Source organism: Drosophila simulans, chromosome 2L (genome assembly GCF_016746395.2).
Source record: "Drosophila simulans strain w501 chromosome 2L, Prin_Dsim_3.1, whole genome shotgun sequence".
NCBI classification, from domain to species: domain Eukaryota; kingdom Metazoa; phylum Arthropoda; class Insecta; order Diptera; family Drosophilidae; genus Drosophila; species Drosophila simulans.
In genome coordinates, this window is record NC_052520.2 from 654,936 (window position 1) to 671,371 (window position 16,436).

The following is a 16,436-nucleotide window of genomic DNA, read 5'->3' on the forward strand; positions in this document are numbered from 1 at the left end:
CCGACCCTAAATCCTTTCGCTACCCTCCGCACTTCATTGTTTTCCCATCAGCACCGCTTTCGCTACCCTTTTCGGTGGCCGCAGGCTTTATTTTGATCCCGTGCTCAAGAATTATAATCCCACGCTGCACAGTAGTGGCCGAGATACAGATACCTGTGGCGGCATCCTCCCATCTTCCGATTGTTCCGATAGTCCTGATTGTCTTGTTGTCCTGCGGCCACATATCTATTTGCGAGCCGTGCAAATGCAAATTGTCCCTAATGTAGCTCAAGTAAGTAGCAATCGCCCAGCTCCCCGCGGCGAGGATTCTCCTTGGAACTCGAATCGAGTGGCCAAAACGGAACTGGTTCCAAATGGAAGAATTATAAAAAAGAATATGTAAAATTAAACAAAAGTCATGGTTCCCTAAAAACTACACCATTTAGATTATTTCATTGCTGTTTTAAACTATATATACTATATATTTGATTCTATATAAGCATGATCCACCATCCTGACCAACGTAGTCTATATTTTTCGACATTTTCCGAACTAGTTTACTGGCTCCAGCACACGTAGGAACCACTCGAATTAAAATCTTTTTTTTTGGCTTCGATGCGCGCAAAATATATGCAAAATAAATGCGGGCAAAAAATCGCTGGCCAAGTCCATTAAAAGGGAATAAGTGCGTGCAAATCCTGGCCGCAGGATGTTTTTCATATTATCAGAACGCATATTACTTCATCGGAAATGAAGAGCTTTCGCTTCCCCCGCTAGTTGCCAAAGTAAACATGTGTGAAGTGCTCGGGAAAAGTGAGGGATGATGGGCGGGATGATGGCCATGATATCCATATCTGTATCCGTATCCATAACCATAACCACGCGCCTTTTTCGCTACACTAAAACCGCAATACAAACACACCCACACCCACTTAAGAGAACGGAAAAAGAACGAGGGGCACAGGATATGTTGGATGGAATGTACTGTGCACCACATTCAAGTTGATCCCCTTGTAAATCTCTAAATTGTTTTATGAACATATTGGCCGGGAAGGTGTAAACCTAATTTTCCTTTATGAACCGGACGAGGCAGGTAAAGTGGAAGTGCATCCATACCCGGACTTTTTGTTCCGGCTCAGCAGGATGCACTCCATATCAATGTGCTCTTTGTTTGGCCGCCTCATTTAAATCGTACCGCTGGCCAATTTGCATTCGCACTACAGCCAAATTGATCCGCCCTAATCCCAGTTTTACTTTTGGTTCCCGAACTCTTCTTCGCTTCTTCGAGCGACCGAGCGATCGACCGAGATTTATAAGAGTAGGATTTAAATTTGCTAGAAAAACAAAACTCCTCTGCCTTTTCCTCAGGCTTTAGCCTTGCCCCTAGTTTGGCTCTGTTTCTGGCTGGGATTGGCTTGGATCTGGATTTTGGCCCGATCCGGCTTGGCTTCTGCTCCGGCTTTAACTTTGCGCTTGCCCTTTGCCGGGAAGGTCTGAACCAGAGTTTTGAAGTCACTCGGTTGACGGGAAAAAGGCCTTCAAGGGGTTGGTCGCGTGGGCAGGGAAATATAAGGGTTTATCATTTAAGAAATTAAGAGATTTGGTTATAAGTATTTCTTAAAAAATTAATCAAATTTAATATTATTAATTTTCGGCATAGTGCCTAATTTATTAATTATATAAATATTGTAAGATGTTGTATTGATTTTTAAGACAATTTTTAATACCTATGAAATATATCAAAAACAATCTAAAAGTGACATGGTGGCGCCATCTGTTGTTCCCTTAAGCCCCTGTACTTGATTTCTGGTAACAGTAATAGGGCGCCATCTGGAGTTTGCGTTGGCTATTATCTGTATTGCAGCACTGGAATTAACAGCTGTTACAGTCCGATAGACGATTTGTCACATCACAATCGTTATTTTGACTGCTTTTAAAATTTTATTATTTAATGTTAGAATGAAAAGAACCAATTGCAAAATCACAATTATAATGAATCATTATTAAAGCGCTGCATATGGGCCAACCTAAAGACTTCTTCCTTAAAACGGTCGCTGGATTTCAGTGTCTGGCCACATTTTGGATAATTTGGCAACACTGCAATCTTGTTATTACTTATGCTCAGAAGTAAACAAAAGGCGTCCAATGTCTGTATTTTCCTAATAAAAGCCAATGGAGGATTGGAAATCGGAGGAAATGGCAAGGAAAAGAAACAGGAACAGGAGCAAGCACCGCAGACGAAGGCAGAAGAGTGAAGGAAAGCCGAAGCCACATACATCTCGAGATCAGTGGAGCAATGCGGTTCAAAGTAACAATAATAGGCATTAAGAAGTTTTTAATAATGATAGCCATTTAAATCCCATGTTATTGTAGTATACCAAAGCCTTTTTGAATGGCACCACAATCATGTTATGAGTCTCTGCCCTGAGGTTAATCCGAATCTGGATCAGGACCTTCAGGATATTCCCAAGGAAACAGGAACATTGCACTGCCTGGACTACGTCTACGAGAGTTCCTCCGAGGATGAGGAGATCGAACCCATTGACGAGGGCTATCTGAAGTTCCTCGAGGTGACCATTAAGCATCAGCAGGAACTCAGGGATCGAAGAACTGCCCAAACCACCGACTCTGTAGATTAGAATTATGGTAAAACAGGTGTTTACGCAGATGAAAACCTACAGTTCAATTTCAACTGGTAATGACTTAAAAGTTGTATCTTAAGTGAAATGTTCTAATTTAAGCTGAAGTTTATAAGTTTGGTATTTAGTTTTGGTAAGCAGAAAATGTACCTTTTATAGGGGATATTTTTTATATGTATTAAGTATATGTGAATGTTTTGATAACTTGATCTTCATACTAAGTCATCCTAACTGAATGCCCAAGAGCTAGAATCAAGACTTGCGTAGGACGAGAAAGCAACTGTACTTGAATTCCCGGAACTCTTCAAGCGGGAGACAAGTCTCTGATATTCTCTTTCTCCCATATGGTTCTCCACTAATGAAGTTGTGCGAAGTCGGCAGTTTTTTGGCCAAAGGAAACGCACATTAACCCGACCAAGACTAATGCGATGTCATTTATAATCGCGCTGGGAGAACCAGAAGAAAGCTTCAAATTGGGGCATGACTAAAAAGGGAGAGGGGCTATTGGTAGGATGGAGGACCATTTGTGGGTCAGAGACAATGCCTGCTGCTCGTGTGGGTGTGGCATGTCGGGCATTAGCCAACATTTTTCGGCACTTTTCTGCAGAAAACCTAATTAAGACGTCCGACTCTGAGTGGCAATGGATTTTCTTGGCTTACTTATATCCCCTATCCTCTATCTCCTGACCAAGCTTCTCCTCCCCCGGCGCTCTTTTCCCACCTGCTTCTCATTCTCCGCTGAAATCACGACTGGCGACGACAACTGCGAACGACCTTTCTAATGCCCGGCCACTGCATAAATCATGGCCCGAATGGCGGCCACCTGCAACCGGCAGCAATAGCAGTAAGCCAACAGCAACTGCAAGTGCACTGTAAGAAATCGCATCACTTGAAAGTAATTAAAGCTCATATTAAATTCTCATTACTTAATTCTCTTGAAATATAATTAAAAAAATGAGTTTCTCCAAGTCCATTCAAAACCATTTGTTGTTACAAAATTCCCATTCCAATTCTCTCAGTGTAGCTAATAAGGCTTTGCCTGCATCGGGAACGGAAACGGCAACTAAAACTTAAGCTAAAAATAAAAACTGGGATAGGATCTGGGGAATCACAGTTGGACATTCACCAAACGGGAGCGATAAAAGTTTAGTAAAATTGAAATTGAGATTTCAATAGAAAGTTAGGCTCCACCCACCGAAGAGAAGAGAATGATAAAATCAAATAGAACAAAAAATTCGTTTCCCTATGAAAGAAAGCCATTCTAGAGGCATTAACTTAATATCGGCAGTAACTAGTTAAAGAAGTCATGGAATCTTCTTCCAGATGCTACTTCAAAATATCATACTGCTATATAGAGGGAATTACCTTTAAAGCAAGTTAAATTATGATGATTTTTTAGGAAATTTTGATGAAATTCAGTGGGGTCAGCTTGAAACATCCAAGAAGTCATAGAAGTGGAATCCGGTGGAGCAACCACAGAAGCCACAGAAGTCGCCGCCCAAAATGGCTGCCTTGAGGGCCAGGCCCAGAGAAAAAGCGAGAGAGTGTGAAGGAGAAGCCTCTAATTAAATGGGTGTACCTGTTGAATATGGCTAATAACCAAAGGAGGAGGAGAAACGAAGGCGGCAACATGAGGAGCTCATGCGAAAACAAACTGGGCAAAAGGGCTGTGGCCACCTGTTGCGGCTTTAGTGGCCTCTCTGTCTTCGGTTTCTTCTCGTGTTCTCCCTCTTTTTTTTATCCGACGCCATGTTGCCTGTAGATTTGCATGATACTGCGATTGAACACCCCCAACTTCTCGGATTTTGCAAGACATCGCGGCATATGAATATTTTATGAGCTGGCAACCGGCTGTTTTGGAGGCCAACCGGCGACAGTCGGGGAGCATTTGAAGTGCCAGACAAATTGTTGCCTACAAATCAATTAAATTGCTAATCAACAGCGACAACAAACAAAACGGCAGCAGCAACAACAGCAGCAGCAACTGTTGCAGCCACAGCAGCAACAAATCGTGTATTAGGCTCACAATTTAATGGAGCCGCATTCCATCGGCAAAGCCAGCAGCCATTGTTGGTTCCCTATCGCCAAAGCGACCACAAGAAATGCATAAACATATTGCATATTTTTTTCCCTATTTTTTGTTTTTCGGGCGCTGGGGAGATAAGTAAAGGGGCCAAACACAGAACAAAGCTGCCAGGCTCTTGGACGCAAACAAGTGCGCTGCAATTGGGCAGTTAGGAGGGGTTAAGAGAGAGGCAACAGGGGGTTAAATGCGGGGTTAATGGGGTGCCGGAGGGAGGAGGGAGGAGGGAGGAGGAACATACGGCCTGAAAAAGAACAAAACCAGCACGACCCGAAAAACTAAAGCTGTGCCACAGCAACAGCAACAGAAACAGAAGCAACATGGAAACACCGCAGGCGGCATTTGACAAAAAGTAAACTAACCACATATGAGCATGAATATATTGAAAAGGGAGCTGCGGAAGAAGCCAACGAGATGGTGGCTAGGGTAAGCTAAGGCTGAACTAGATGCCAAAAACAAAAATGGGAGGGAATACTGAATAGTAACTGGGAAGCATAAGCTTAGGCATATGGCACCACCCACTGGCTGGGCTCTCATCGCCTGCAACGATACCCAAGTGTACGACACTCAAGAGTTGGCCGCTGTCGAAATTCATTTAATATCAGAACCCTGATTTCGATTCCTAATCCGATGCAGATTTAGACTCCGGCCGAGACTGGCCAGCAGTTTCAGGTTACCACGCATGTGGCTTTTTCAAGTCGTTCTCCATTTGTCGCCTGGCACTTTTCTAACTTGCTGTGGGAAAAGGAGTGGCGTGGCGCTGGAGGATGGGGGCTGCAGTGGATTGGGACTGGGATTGCGGGGATACTCGAGAAGAGGGTTGAGAAGCGTGAGAGCCGACAACAAACTGCGCCTGCGCACGCGTTCAATTAGCTGCAAATTGCAAATCGTGCGGCGCATGCGCAACGTCCCGATGCGATGTCGCCACAAACGGCGGCAACATGTTGCTGCTGCTGCAACAGCGCACAGGAAGAAAATATGCAGACCGATGCGATGGAGTAACTTTTAAAATAAGAAATCGAATACAAAGTCTCACAAGTATTGGTCTGATCTTTTGAACACTTTAATTAAATGAACAGAATCATCGAATTTTCATTGTGCCACATGCATTTTTCTCAGTGCACAAAAACGGCCAGAGCAAGAGCAATACCAACGGCAACAGTTGCTAATGTGTTGTCAACAAAACTCATGTTGACAGCAGAATCGAAAATATTTCATTTCAAATTTGTGTTGCTGCAAGTTGCAGGTGTGGGAAAGAGAAAGGCTCCAGGGAGGTGTCGATGTCCACTGTTAATTGGGTGGATTGCCTGTTTTTAGGGGGGCCGGTGGGTGGAGCTGTGGTTGGTGGTTACCTTTAGAGAGACACATCCTGTCGCCGGTTGCTACTTGCAACCATAACTCAGGGGCCGCCACTGCGGGAGCATTTGCATGGAGGGAATCGAATTTCTTGGGGAAAGATTCGAATGTTACTGCTGAGTGAATGATAACTGACAGTTGAAACAGCCAGCCAGGAGCATAGCAGCAGCAAGTAGCAGCAGCAACAATGCAACAGCAACAAACATTGCAGTCACTGCGACAACATGTTGCTGCCGCATCCTGAGGGAAGTCGTTGTTTTTGCGGCCTCCTCTCCCTGTTCCTCGCTTAAATGTCAATAAATATTGGCAATGCTCTGCCCCAGACGCTGTCATTGTCATGGTTGCTGTGGTCGCCCCTGCAGCAACAAGGCACTTGTAAAAATACATAATTAAATCGAGGTTTAACTGGTTATTAAAAAAGGAACGTGCTATGTGTTTAACCCAACAAGTCCCAACCAATCTGTATTTTTTAATGGCAACCGGAATACTTATGCATATCTATAGATGTAAAAATCTAAATTTATTTTGTTCAGTGCAGCAGCTGCTTGGAATGCCTGCAATGATCTCGCGTTGTGGTTCGTTTCTGCCAATTCAGAATGCGCACATAAATTCTATCAAACAAGCAAATGGAAATATTAAGGAAATTTAGACATGCTATCCTAAAGAGCGAGGTGACTCCCCTCGGGTGCGGAAGTATAGAGGACCCGCGGAGGATCCATGGGATTGGGGGAAGACTGGAAAGTCAAAGCAACCGCCGCCAATTTAGAGGCGCGGCATTGGCAATCCGCGGCATAATACCAGGGAGTATTATGGCCAAGTCAAAGGCTAGACCGAGTGAGTGGTTGGCTGAAACCGAAACCAACCGCAGAGCCACATACATCATTTTCACACCAAAAAGCAATCGAGGGGAAAACCTCAAGGCGAGAATTATGAGCGACAACACACGGCAACAACAAATGACTTTGCGAGTGAATTTGCAGCTAATAATTTACACAAAAGCATTTTTAATCATCCAAAGCGAGGCAGCTATGTGGCTCCTTCGCCTCGGCATCTCCCCAATAAATTGCCAACGTGCCAGCGACAAAGTAATCAATCAGCGCGGTCAATAGCCAATGATCCCGCTGCGAAGGATCGTGGATGTGGGCAGGGGAATCTGTAGGATCGGACGATGATGCATTTCGGAGCAGCGAGCGAGCACTGGGCTGGCATTGTGTCAGTCACAGCAGCCACATCAGCAACTGCAATGGGAATGCAATGCAATGCCAGATCATTGATAATGATCAGCGGCATCGACATCGGCAGCTCCGGCCGAGGAAACACATCTAGAGAGCAACCTCCTCCAAATGAGAAAATCAACTCCGCAGCTCAAAGTATGCGTAATGGCCCCAGGGAGCTTCGGAGCCCCGAAGATGCTCTATTCTCAATTCTCCGTTTTTCCTCCGGTGGGGGAACAACTGGCAGCGGTTGTTTGCCTTTTGCCTAGATTCCGCGCCGGCGAATCCGCGATGAGAAAATGCGTCATAAATGCGTAAACCCGGCGACAGCAGTCACCGAAAGAGTTTGTCAGTGATGGGCCATTGAGTAATGGACAAAAAAAAACTGAAATAAACTTGGCTACTTTGACTACATTGCAATGTAGCAATTTTCCCATATAATTGCTTTTACGTTCGGCGCCATATATTTTGAATGTTCATAATCGATCACGATCACATGATACTTCCATCTCTAGGATTCTTCAGTCGCCTTGGCAGTCTTCATCATATTTAATGGTTGTGTGATAATATGCCACGTTGCTGCTGCCGTGGATGTTGATGTGGATGTGGATGCCACTGGTGGTGGCTTTTGCTACTTGCTTCTTGCTTCTTGCTTGGCCATAAAGAGTCCGAAGTTGCAGTTGCGCAAATGCAACGCAAAACTCAATTAAAGAACGCATTGCAGTCATGATACTCCCGGAGATTCTGTTCTGCTGTCCCTCCTCCAGTGGCGATGCGATGATCATTGGATCCGCGCGATGCGATGCGATGATGATGAACAACTGACATTGAAGTGCCAGATCGACAACTGAACGAAGCCATGCTCATAAATATGGTTGCCCCATGCCCATACCCATACCCATACCATACTATGGGTATAGCCATATGCCCACACTCCATTGCCATTCCCGTTCCCATCTGAGGCCATCTCCTCTGTAGGCTGTCGTCTACAAGTTGGTTATTAGTCGAACGGAATGTTGGCGATGCGCGTTAATTAACTCATCAATTTTTTTTCGCAGGCCCCTTCGCTTTTTCGCCACCCGAGTGTCTGATGGATGCATTTACTCCTACTTAGCATTGTCCGAGGGTAAAAGGATCTCCAGCGAGTGGTCGTGGTTCTCGTTCTGGTTCTGGTTCCATTGTGCGAGGGCTTATCTTCAGTTGACACAAAGCTCCCGGCAATCCAATCAGCTCGTGTGAGGTGGCATTTTCGTATTTTTTCATTCCATTTTTTCCCGCCTGTCAGGGAGGCCTCTTGTTTCGAGGGAAATTAAGTACCTACTAGAATGTAGTTGAAAATGTCTTTAATAATGACAGCAACTATGTGTGGAACTTGAAAAGCGCGTAAGCATCATCGGCTGCGGGAACACGTTCGTGCTGCTCTGCCTCCTGGTCGCTGCCCCTCGTGGTCGTGTGTGCAATAATCTGGAACGTCATTTTTATTGCTGCCACTCGCATTGGGGCATTCCAGCCTTCGCTATGTAGGTATCCCACTCCTTCGGCTCCCAGCTCTCCAGCTTCTCAGCCTGCTCGTTGTCATCTTAAGCAATCATCTCATAATCGGCAGTGGCAGTAGTCGAGGCCTCCAACCTGAGGCTGAGCTTTTGTGATGTGCGCTCCGGCTTCTCGAGGCATCCCTGACATCTTTACACTGAGATCTAATTATCATACATACTCGTAGTTGGGGAAGTCTGTTCGATGATATCGGACAAAATAACCACCACACTTTTTATCTTGCCAGGTTATATTTTTCTCTCAGTGTATACGATTCCCTGTCAGCAAATCCCCTCCAGAGTTTCCCGATCTGACACATCTGCAGCGGAGATGTGTGTGCCTCAAAGAGCTCCGGACTGATATAAATCTAAGAAGAGCGGATCTGGAGCGCGCTTTTTTGATTGATTGCTGCGAGTACTTTTTGTCGCTCCTGTTTTTGGTGTTAATAATAATTATTATCGGAGATGTTGGATGGATCGCATTCAATGTCGAGCAGCAGGGCGGAAGCGACTACTGTTAGTCCTTGGAGAAAACGTGAGAATTCTCGATGGAGCCTTTGTCACTCCCGATTGCGTCTTGCCGGCGGGACTTCTCTTTGCCCATTCCAAAACTTTGCACGTGCTGAGAAATGGCTTAGAAATTTAACAAAATCAGAGTTTCTATTTCAGTTCGAAAGAAAGTTTTTCCTGTTATTATTATGGATTGTACAACCTATCCATACATTTTATTTGCTTTAAGAAAGTCCTTATGATCGTAAAGAGAATAGCTTGCTGTTTCGTATGGGCATGGCTGAATGCATCATGGATGGTTCCTGAGAGTGGGAAAGAGATAGACGGCAACATTGACGTGTGTGGCATGTGGGCAAATTTGTTGTTGCCGCTGGAGATGTTGCTAGTCGCTGCGGTTGCAATGCTGCCGTTGTCATTGCCCGCGGAAACAATGCGGCGGCGCTGCAATTTAAATAAGTGCCCGGCAACAGAGAACATTGAACATTGAACATAATTGCCTTTTACTTTGTTTCGTTTCGCCTTGTTTGGTTGGTTTTTTCACTCTGTTTGGTTTCTAGCGCTCTCGTCGCCTCATTTCCTTTCCAACACGAAGGTCAGCGGCCACAAAAGCAGTTGCAGCGGTCACTTGCAACCAGCAACATCAGCAACATCGGCAACATTGGCAACATCGCCAACAACGGCCAAGTCGGCCACGTCGGCGGTACGGCAGCAACACCAGCCACTACCGCCTTTGGGGCAGCCGCTTACAAGCGCTGCGAATTCCGCTCACTGTCGCCATAATTGTTCGCTCCTTTAACCCCTTCTTGCCCCTTTTTTGGCTGCGACATGTTACAGGCAATTGATTGCTGCCGCCGCCGTCTGGTTAATGAGCCCGGAGGAGCTTAGGGGTAGTTCAGGGGAGCCCAGGAAAGTGGCTGGCCGGAGCATCTGCGGCATGTGAGGTGTCTAAATTAGCTGGGAACGCGTTTTCGGCTGTCGCCAGCAATCAAAAGCGGAATATCCGCGTCCCCTTGTAATTAGGGGAGAGCAGATACCAAAGAATCCAAGCGGCAGCTTTAGTTTCAGAAGAACCAAAAAATGAAGAACGTACACTTATGTATATACATATATAGAAAACAAATTGTACGATAGATTAAATCAGGGAATTCTAAATTTAAATAAAAAATTATGTGGATTTCCCTTTAGCCATCCTCAACGCCTACAAAATTAAGTCAGTTCTTAATTGGCCATCTTACGATCGAAATTAGTTCTAATTTCGCACTACTCTGCAGGCATAAACGACTCTGCAGAAGCAGCTACAGTAGCTGTGAAGCAACTCAAACATTTGTCAGCAACTTTGACTCCAAATCGGCATCGGAGTTGCAGTCGCGGATTCCAGGTCTGTTGCAAATAATAAAAATCGGTAGCAATTGCAATTGTTGCTGGGCACAAAGGGAGCAAAGCGGAGGACTTGCGGATCCAAATCCGAGGCCGTGGCCATGGCGGTGCGGTGGTGCAACATGTTGATCACTGATATCGTCTGCACGACTCGCAGACGGGGCAACAGGTAGAACCGAGGGTCCATCTCTCTGCGGAAGCCTCTCCCGATTTCTTCTTATTTCTGGGCTTTTTCTGTTGGTTTTTGTTGATCTGGCAACTTCATTATTTGACAGCGCACGACTTTGATATGAAACCGAGGAACTGCAACCGAGTAGGAGTAGGATCATCGGGTGGTTCAGGAGCGGGAGCAGGAGCAGGAGCAGGAGCAGAATACTTTCAAATGTATGAAAAAGCGAGGAACAGCAGACTCAGCGACAACTTTTTTGGCCAGAAACGGAATATTGTTGTAATCAATTTTACAAGTTTTTATTTATGGTAACATTGCGCCGCATGTGGCAACTGTTTTTGGATTTAAAAGTCTGCAGAGTGAGTCGCAGTTGTCTTCGTTACTTCTCAGCTATTAGGTGTCCTTGAGAGACCGATAAAATAGGAGCCACATTATTCAATCTTATAAAGTAAAGAAAAAGGAATAAAAATGTTTTTGTCAGCTAATTTGTCTTAAGCTCAAAGTATGCGATTTTTATGAAACAACCAAAAAAACCAACGAAATCTAACCAAAACAGCAAGCAGTTAATAAGACTTCCGATCTACACCTTTTTTTCTCACTGTGTGCGGACTTTTGGCCGTGTTCCAACGGACCAGCGGACCAACTGACACCTAGACACATTTTTCACTGGCACAAATCAAAAGGCAACCATTTTCACTTTCAATTACAGCAATTAAAGCGAGCAATGATAATAACTTATTTAAGCAGCAGGAGAAGGAGGAGGGCAGCCGTCGAGGATCGTGGATCGCGGTTCGCGGATCGCAGATCGTCGCCAAAAGCGGACACGCAGACGCATCGCAAAAGTAAAACAACAAGGATGGAAGAAAAACTAGTTCAGGCTAAAAACAGGTCCCCCTCTCGGATCGACCTTGTTTTCACCCCCCTTGGTGCGCCTCTGAGTCGCGGCATGCGCAAATTGAATTTTCGAGAACTATGCAACACTCATACGCCCCGTGGGTCCGCTGACCCCCTTTGAGCCGCCTGTCCGCCACTGCAATTGCGGAATAAACGTTTTTTAATTGAATTCGAATTCTGGGGCCATCGCCTCCGCCCTCCGCCATCCTCCTGAGGATCCCCTTGCTCCTGTTGCCTGGCTTGTTGTCCTCGGATCGCTGTTGTCGTCGCTCGGTTTGAAGTCATCGCTACAGTTGGAGTTGCAGTCGCCATCGCCCAGTGGCTCACTTACAACTTGGCCCCGCTGGCCATCCTTTTTGAAGCCTCCTGTTCTGCTCGTTTGTGTCTCAATGATCTAACTGCGAAGAGTACATTAGCTACTCAAACCGAAAAGTAGCTAGAAATCCCAGAAAAGTTGGTAATTAATAAATGTTATCAGAAATGTTAAATGCCAATAATGATGCAGTCTGACCTTTGATATATATCTAACATTTTACCAACAAATTCTAGTACAGATATATTTTTTTAAGTCTTAGCTTACCTTTTTACGTACCTGTAAATGTGAACAACTCAAATTTAGAGCATTTTATTATCGTTATGTATTTCTTCATTTGATCAGTCCTGTTTTTTGTTTCTTTAAGTTTGCTGTGTTTTTTATTGCTAATTTATAGATTTTTTGTGTGGTGGCTGCTGTTGTTGCTCGAAAGAAATGCCTTTGACTTGGTTTCGTTGTCATTAAAACGCGCGATGGGACACCGACTTGTTGTTGCAGTTAATGTTTTTGTTGGGCGATCCCCGATCGTTGATGGTTGGCTCTTCCTCCTTCCCACTAGCGTGGTTGATTTTAGTCGTTCGTCTTTTAAATATAAATAACGATAAATCAAAGGTCGGCGGTGCAGCAAGCAGAGCCCAGCCCAAAGATCGATTCGTGGGATCTGTTCTGCCCTGTAGCCCTGATTTCCGACTTAAGTTAAGCCTTTAATTGCGTCCAAGAATGCACTCAAAGCCATTTCAATTAAAAAGAAAGGCTGCCACCCACCAACAGGTGGCACCAAAAGGAAACAACCCCCAACTTTAGATAAGATTGAGAAATACCAGTTTAGTACCAAGTCAAGTGGGTCAAAATAGCAACAACATTTTTGTATAATCTATGATCAAGAAAGGTTTGTTTTTTTGTTTAATTTATGTAAGCTAAACAGTATCAATATCCTGTGAGTTTAAAACCCCGAACAGCAGCATCTACCGTATTGTAGATATCCGCTCCTTCATTTTTTGAGGGGGCCATGGGAACCTGGTGCAGAGGTTATCCGGCTGGGCTGAGGTTTTACGAGGCCATTGTGGGCTTAATTAATTACACCCAGTTGCCAATTGCCGCTGGCTTTCTTTCTCTAATGTCTGCAACTCCATTTGCCTGCCTTATGCTGGATGCTGTAATGTAGATATTTCATTTGCCATTTGAGACTGACTTAAGCTGACTCTGACGACGTCATCAGGCCGCCTCCAAATGCGTTTTGAGGCGGGTTGCCCGAACCCGCCAACTCCGCAACTCCACAACTCCACAACTCTGCAACTCCACAACTCCGGTCGCCTTTGCTGGCTGCACTTAATCTCGACCGATCGTCAACGTTCCATCAGCATCATTGGCATCAGTTTACCAGTAGAGTAGCTTCTCCTCCCCGAGATTGTATCTCATCAAAGGCGCACGTTTTCGAAATTACCGTACTAAGTGGGCGTCTAACTGTGCCACAGTCGAGGTCCCAGTGAAAAATCCGCGGCCTGAGCCTGTTTCCCCAGACTTTTCCAGTGTTTCCAGTGTGCGTTGTTTACCCTTCGACCTCCCACTTCGTCCCCCTTCATGATCACCCCTTGAATCCACTCGCTCAGTCATATTTCAAGCGCTTTTTCAAATTTTCCACGCTTGCTTTATGCAATTTCTCTCCGCCCGCCAGAATTTTCCATTAACACTTGCCAGCAAGCAAACTTAGAATTTCGAGTGAAATTCCTCAGGATCTGCACAAAAATCAGAAAAAAATCAATTTCTGATTTTGGGATTATTCTGGTCATTGAACGGTGTATTGGTGTATAATTTATTTAATATATGTGGGATCGTTTATTCATAACTGAGCAATTCACGTTGCTAACAAATTAAATACTCTTAAACTAAAAATGCCTAAAACAATATCAACACTATTTCTATTCTAATATATGTGATTGGAAGTACTCCGCTATCTTGCAGTTTAGTGTAAAGCTGGGTAGAAAAGCCAATTTTCCCCCGCGAATCGCATTTGGCAAATCAAAGTCAAATATGTTTTATTAAAAATATTTTAATGCCATTAAGCATTAAACATCAGCTAAGTGTATTAACCCCTGATGGGATCGAGCTTGATCGCGAGGGTTTCAGTGGGGGGACCACACCGAAATGGCTTGCTCATGACCAGCGGCGAGGTCAGAAAGCCTCTTCCCGGGGCCAAAAAGCCCGGGGTTTCTGCCTCTTCGGCGTTTCGCATTTCGCGCGAATGGTTTTTCTTTTTCCTTTGCCGTTGCCTTTGGATCGGGGTCAATTTTGGGTGCGTTATCGACGGGGAATAAAGGAATCGAAAGTGGGGATTCGAGGGGCGAAGAATTCGCTCCAAGAACGTACAAGCCTACACAAAACAAAACAATACGAATAATCAGATCGTAGAAAAATGTATTTTGGCATAAAATAAGTACTTAACTATAGTTTCATTTTGCGAATGTAATTATTTTCGTTTTAAGATGTAAGCTAGCTTTCATATGTTTGCCTAAAATGGTAAATAATGTACTACAGTCTGCCACTTTTTCCTGTGTAGTGCAAAATTGGTTGCAAGTGTTGCATGTTTGGCGGCCCACTCGATCGATGATGACCACCTGCAATTTTTGTTCCCCAGTGTGCCAGACGATTTCTAACTAATTTTAGTCGGTTCCCCTTCTCAGGAGAATGTGTGTGCGTCTTAAAAAGCTAAGAGTAACGAATAGAATATAAATGGTCAGGAATTAGCAGAGTTTCGAAGATCACGGGATTCGTGCCTCACGGTACCTTCTCTAATGCAAATCTCAGCATCTAAATCGGAGCCGTAACAAGAGGTTGGGAAAATAGGAGACCAGGGGAAAGCAGAGTGCATTCAAGAGACAAGAAAAAATGTCTGCAATGCTTAAATAAATAAAAAGAAGAAATTGTAGAATCACGACCGAGAAGCTGAAGCAACTGAAGAAGCAGCTAAAGTGTACAGAGCGCGAAAAGTCCACTGAATGGCAGTATAAATATTTCGAATAATTAAGAAGAAAATTAAGAAAGTAAGTACGACTTTTCACATCTTTACTGATGCTATCGGGCAAACCATTAGTTTCTCATTTCGAAACAGAACATTGAATGAAACTATGTCATATTCTGAGAAATAGAAATAAATGAGCAATTAAAAGATTTTATGATTGATTCTTGATTTATATTTGAAGCAACAATTTCAATCACCATTTTTCTGTCTGTTCTAAGACATCCAGTTCGTTCCCAGCTGCTGTTGGTATGATTTCAATGGCCGTGATTTCATTATGAGGTTATGCAAACAAACCACCCAACAGTCGCCGCTGATGAGGATTTTCCCTGGATTTTCTCTCTTTTTCCCTCTAGTTTTCCTCTCCCTTGCTGATGAATGAAAATTGTTGCTCATAATGTGCCGTTAGTAGATGCTGGCTCACTATCTGCGGCATTCGTAAGTGGTCCAGTGCTTGAACAGTGGCCAAAACCAACTGCCCAACCTCTTGTTCCTGTCTACTCTGCTTTTTTATAGCCGAATTTTCACAGAGGCGACGACGACAAGAGCTCGGTGTTGATCTTATCGCTGCGTTTAGCATTTAATACCAAATTTGTTTTATGCAAATGAACCACAGCATCAACACCGCAGGACTGTAAAATGAACACTTGGTGACATACAGCAATAGCCAACGGCAAGCAAAAAGTTGTCAAAGAGTTTCAAAGTTCGTACAGGGAAAACGATAAAAAAAAATCAGTTGTGTTATCAAAAAATTCCAAGTGATTAAGGTTAAAAATAGAACGATAATGCTGAGGTTTGATAATATTTTCTAAAGAATTGATTTCTTAGGTCATCCAAAACTATTATATTTCAAAAAGAGATAAATCGTTTAAATATATACCAGTTAAGGAACTCAGTTTTATCATCGAATGTTTTTCTCTGTGCAGCATTAGATCTGAGATTCTTTGGTGGTGCATTTTTTAATTGATGCTTAACCTTGAGGGCGGAGAATCGCGGGGCAATCGGTCGGAGATTTCGTTTCCCCCAGTGCTGTGCCTCCAAGTCTTCAGATCAGCAGCTGGCGATAAGAAATCCGATTTGGATTCGGAGCTGCAACCGAGGCTGGTTGCCAAAAAAACTTGGATTTAATAAATCTTTTTATGAATTCAATTTATTTTTTCGATTTTTCAAATCCGGCGATTAGCGGGGGATTGCAACGGAGGAGGGGGGTTGTTGCGTGTTTCATATTTAATCAATTTTGGGTGCTGCTGCAGTTGCAACTTGCAACCGCTGTTTTGTTGCATTTGTGGCGCAGTCACACGCTCGGCTTATCTGATTAGGCTTCAATTTCTCAATTTACCAATTGATGTGGATC

At 44.1% G+C, this 16,436-nt stretch overlaps 1 protein-coding gene across 2 annotated transcripts; it reads left to right on the top strand.

Moving 5' to 3' along the window:
• The first annotated feature begins 2,043 nt into the window (after positions 1 to 2,043).
• On the top strand, positions 2,044 to 2,822 carry LOC6730482. Of its 2 annotated transcripts, none has more exons than XM_002077627.4 (2): positions 2,044 to 2,287; positions 2,353 to 2,822. In XM_002077627.4, exons 1-2 carry the CDS (start codon positions 2,152 to 2,154, stop codon positions 2,616 to 2,618), a joined length of 402 nt encoding a protein of 133 aa, XP_002077663.1. In that variant the 5' UTR covers positions 2,044 to 2,151; the 3' UTR covers positions 2,619 to 2,822. The 2 variants fall into 2 exon arrangements, with proteins under 2 accessions (XP_002077663.1, XP_016022939.1); XM_016179335.3 differs by having other exon boundaries at positions 2,157 to 2,280.
• Positions 2,823 to 16,436: the final 13,614 nt, after the last annotated feature.

Excerpts from the sequence above, each read along its gene's own strand:
- LOC6730482 (XM_002077627.4), top strand. The coding sequence starts at position 2,152 with ATGGAGGATTGGAAATCGGAGGAAATGGCAAGGAAAAGAAACAGGAAC. Across the intron at positions 2,288-2,352 it reads GTGGAGCAATGCGGTTCAAA|TATACCAAAGCCTTTTTGAA; the intron begins GTAACAATAATA and ends ATGTTATTGTAG.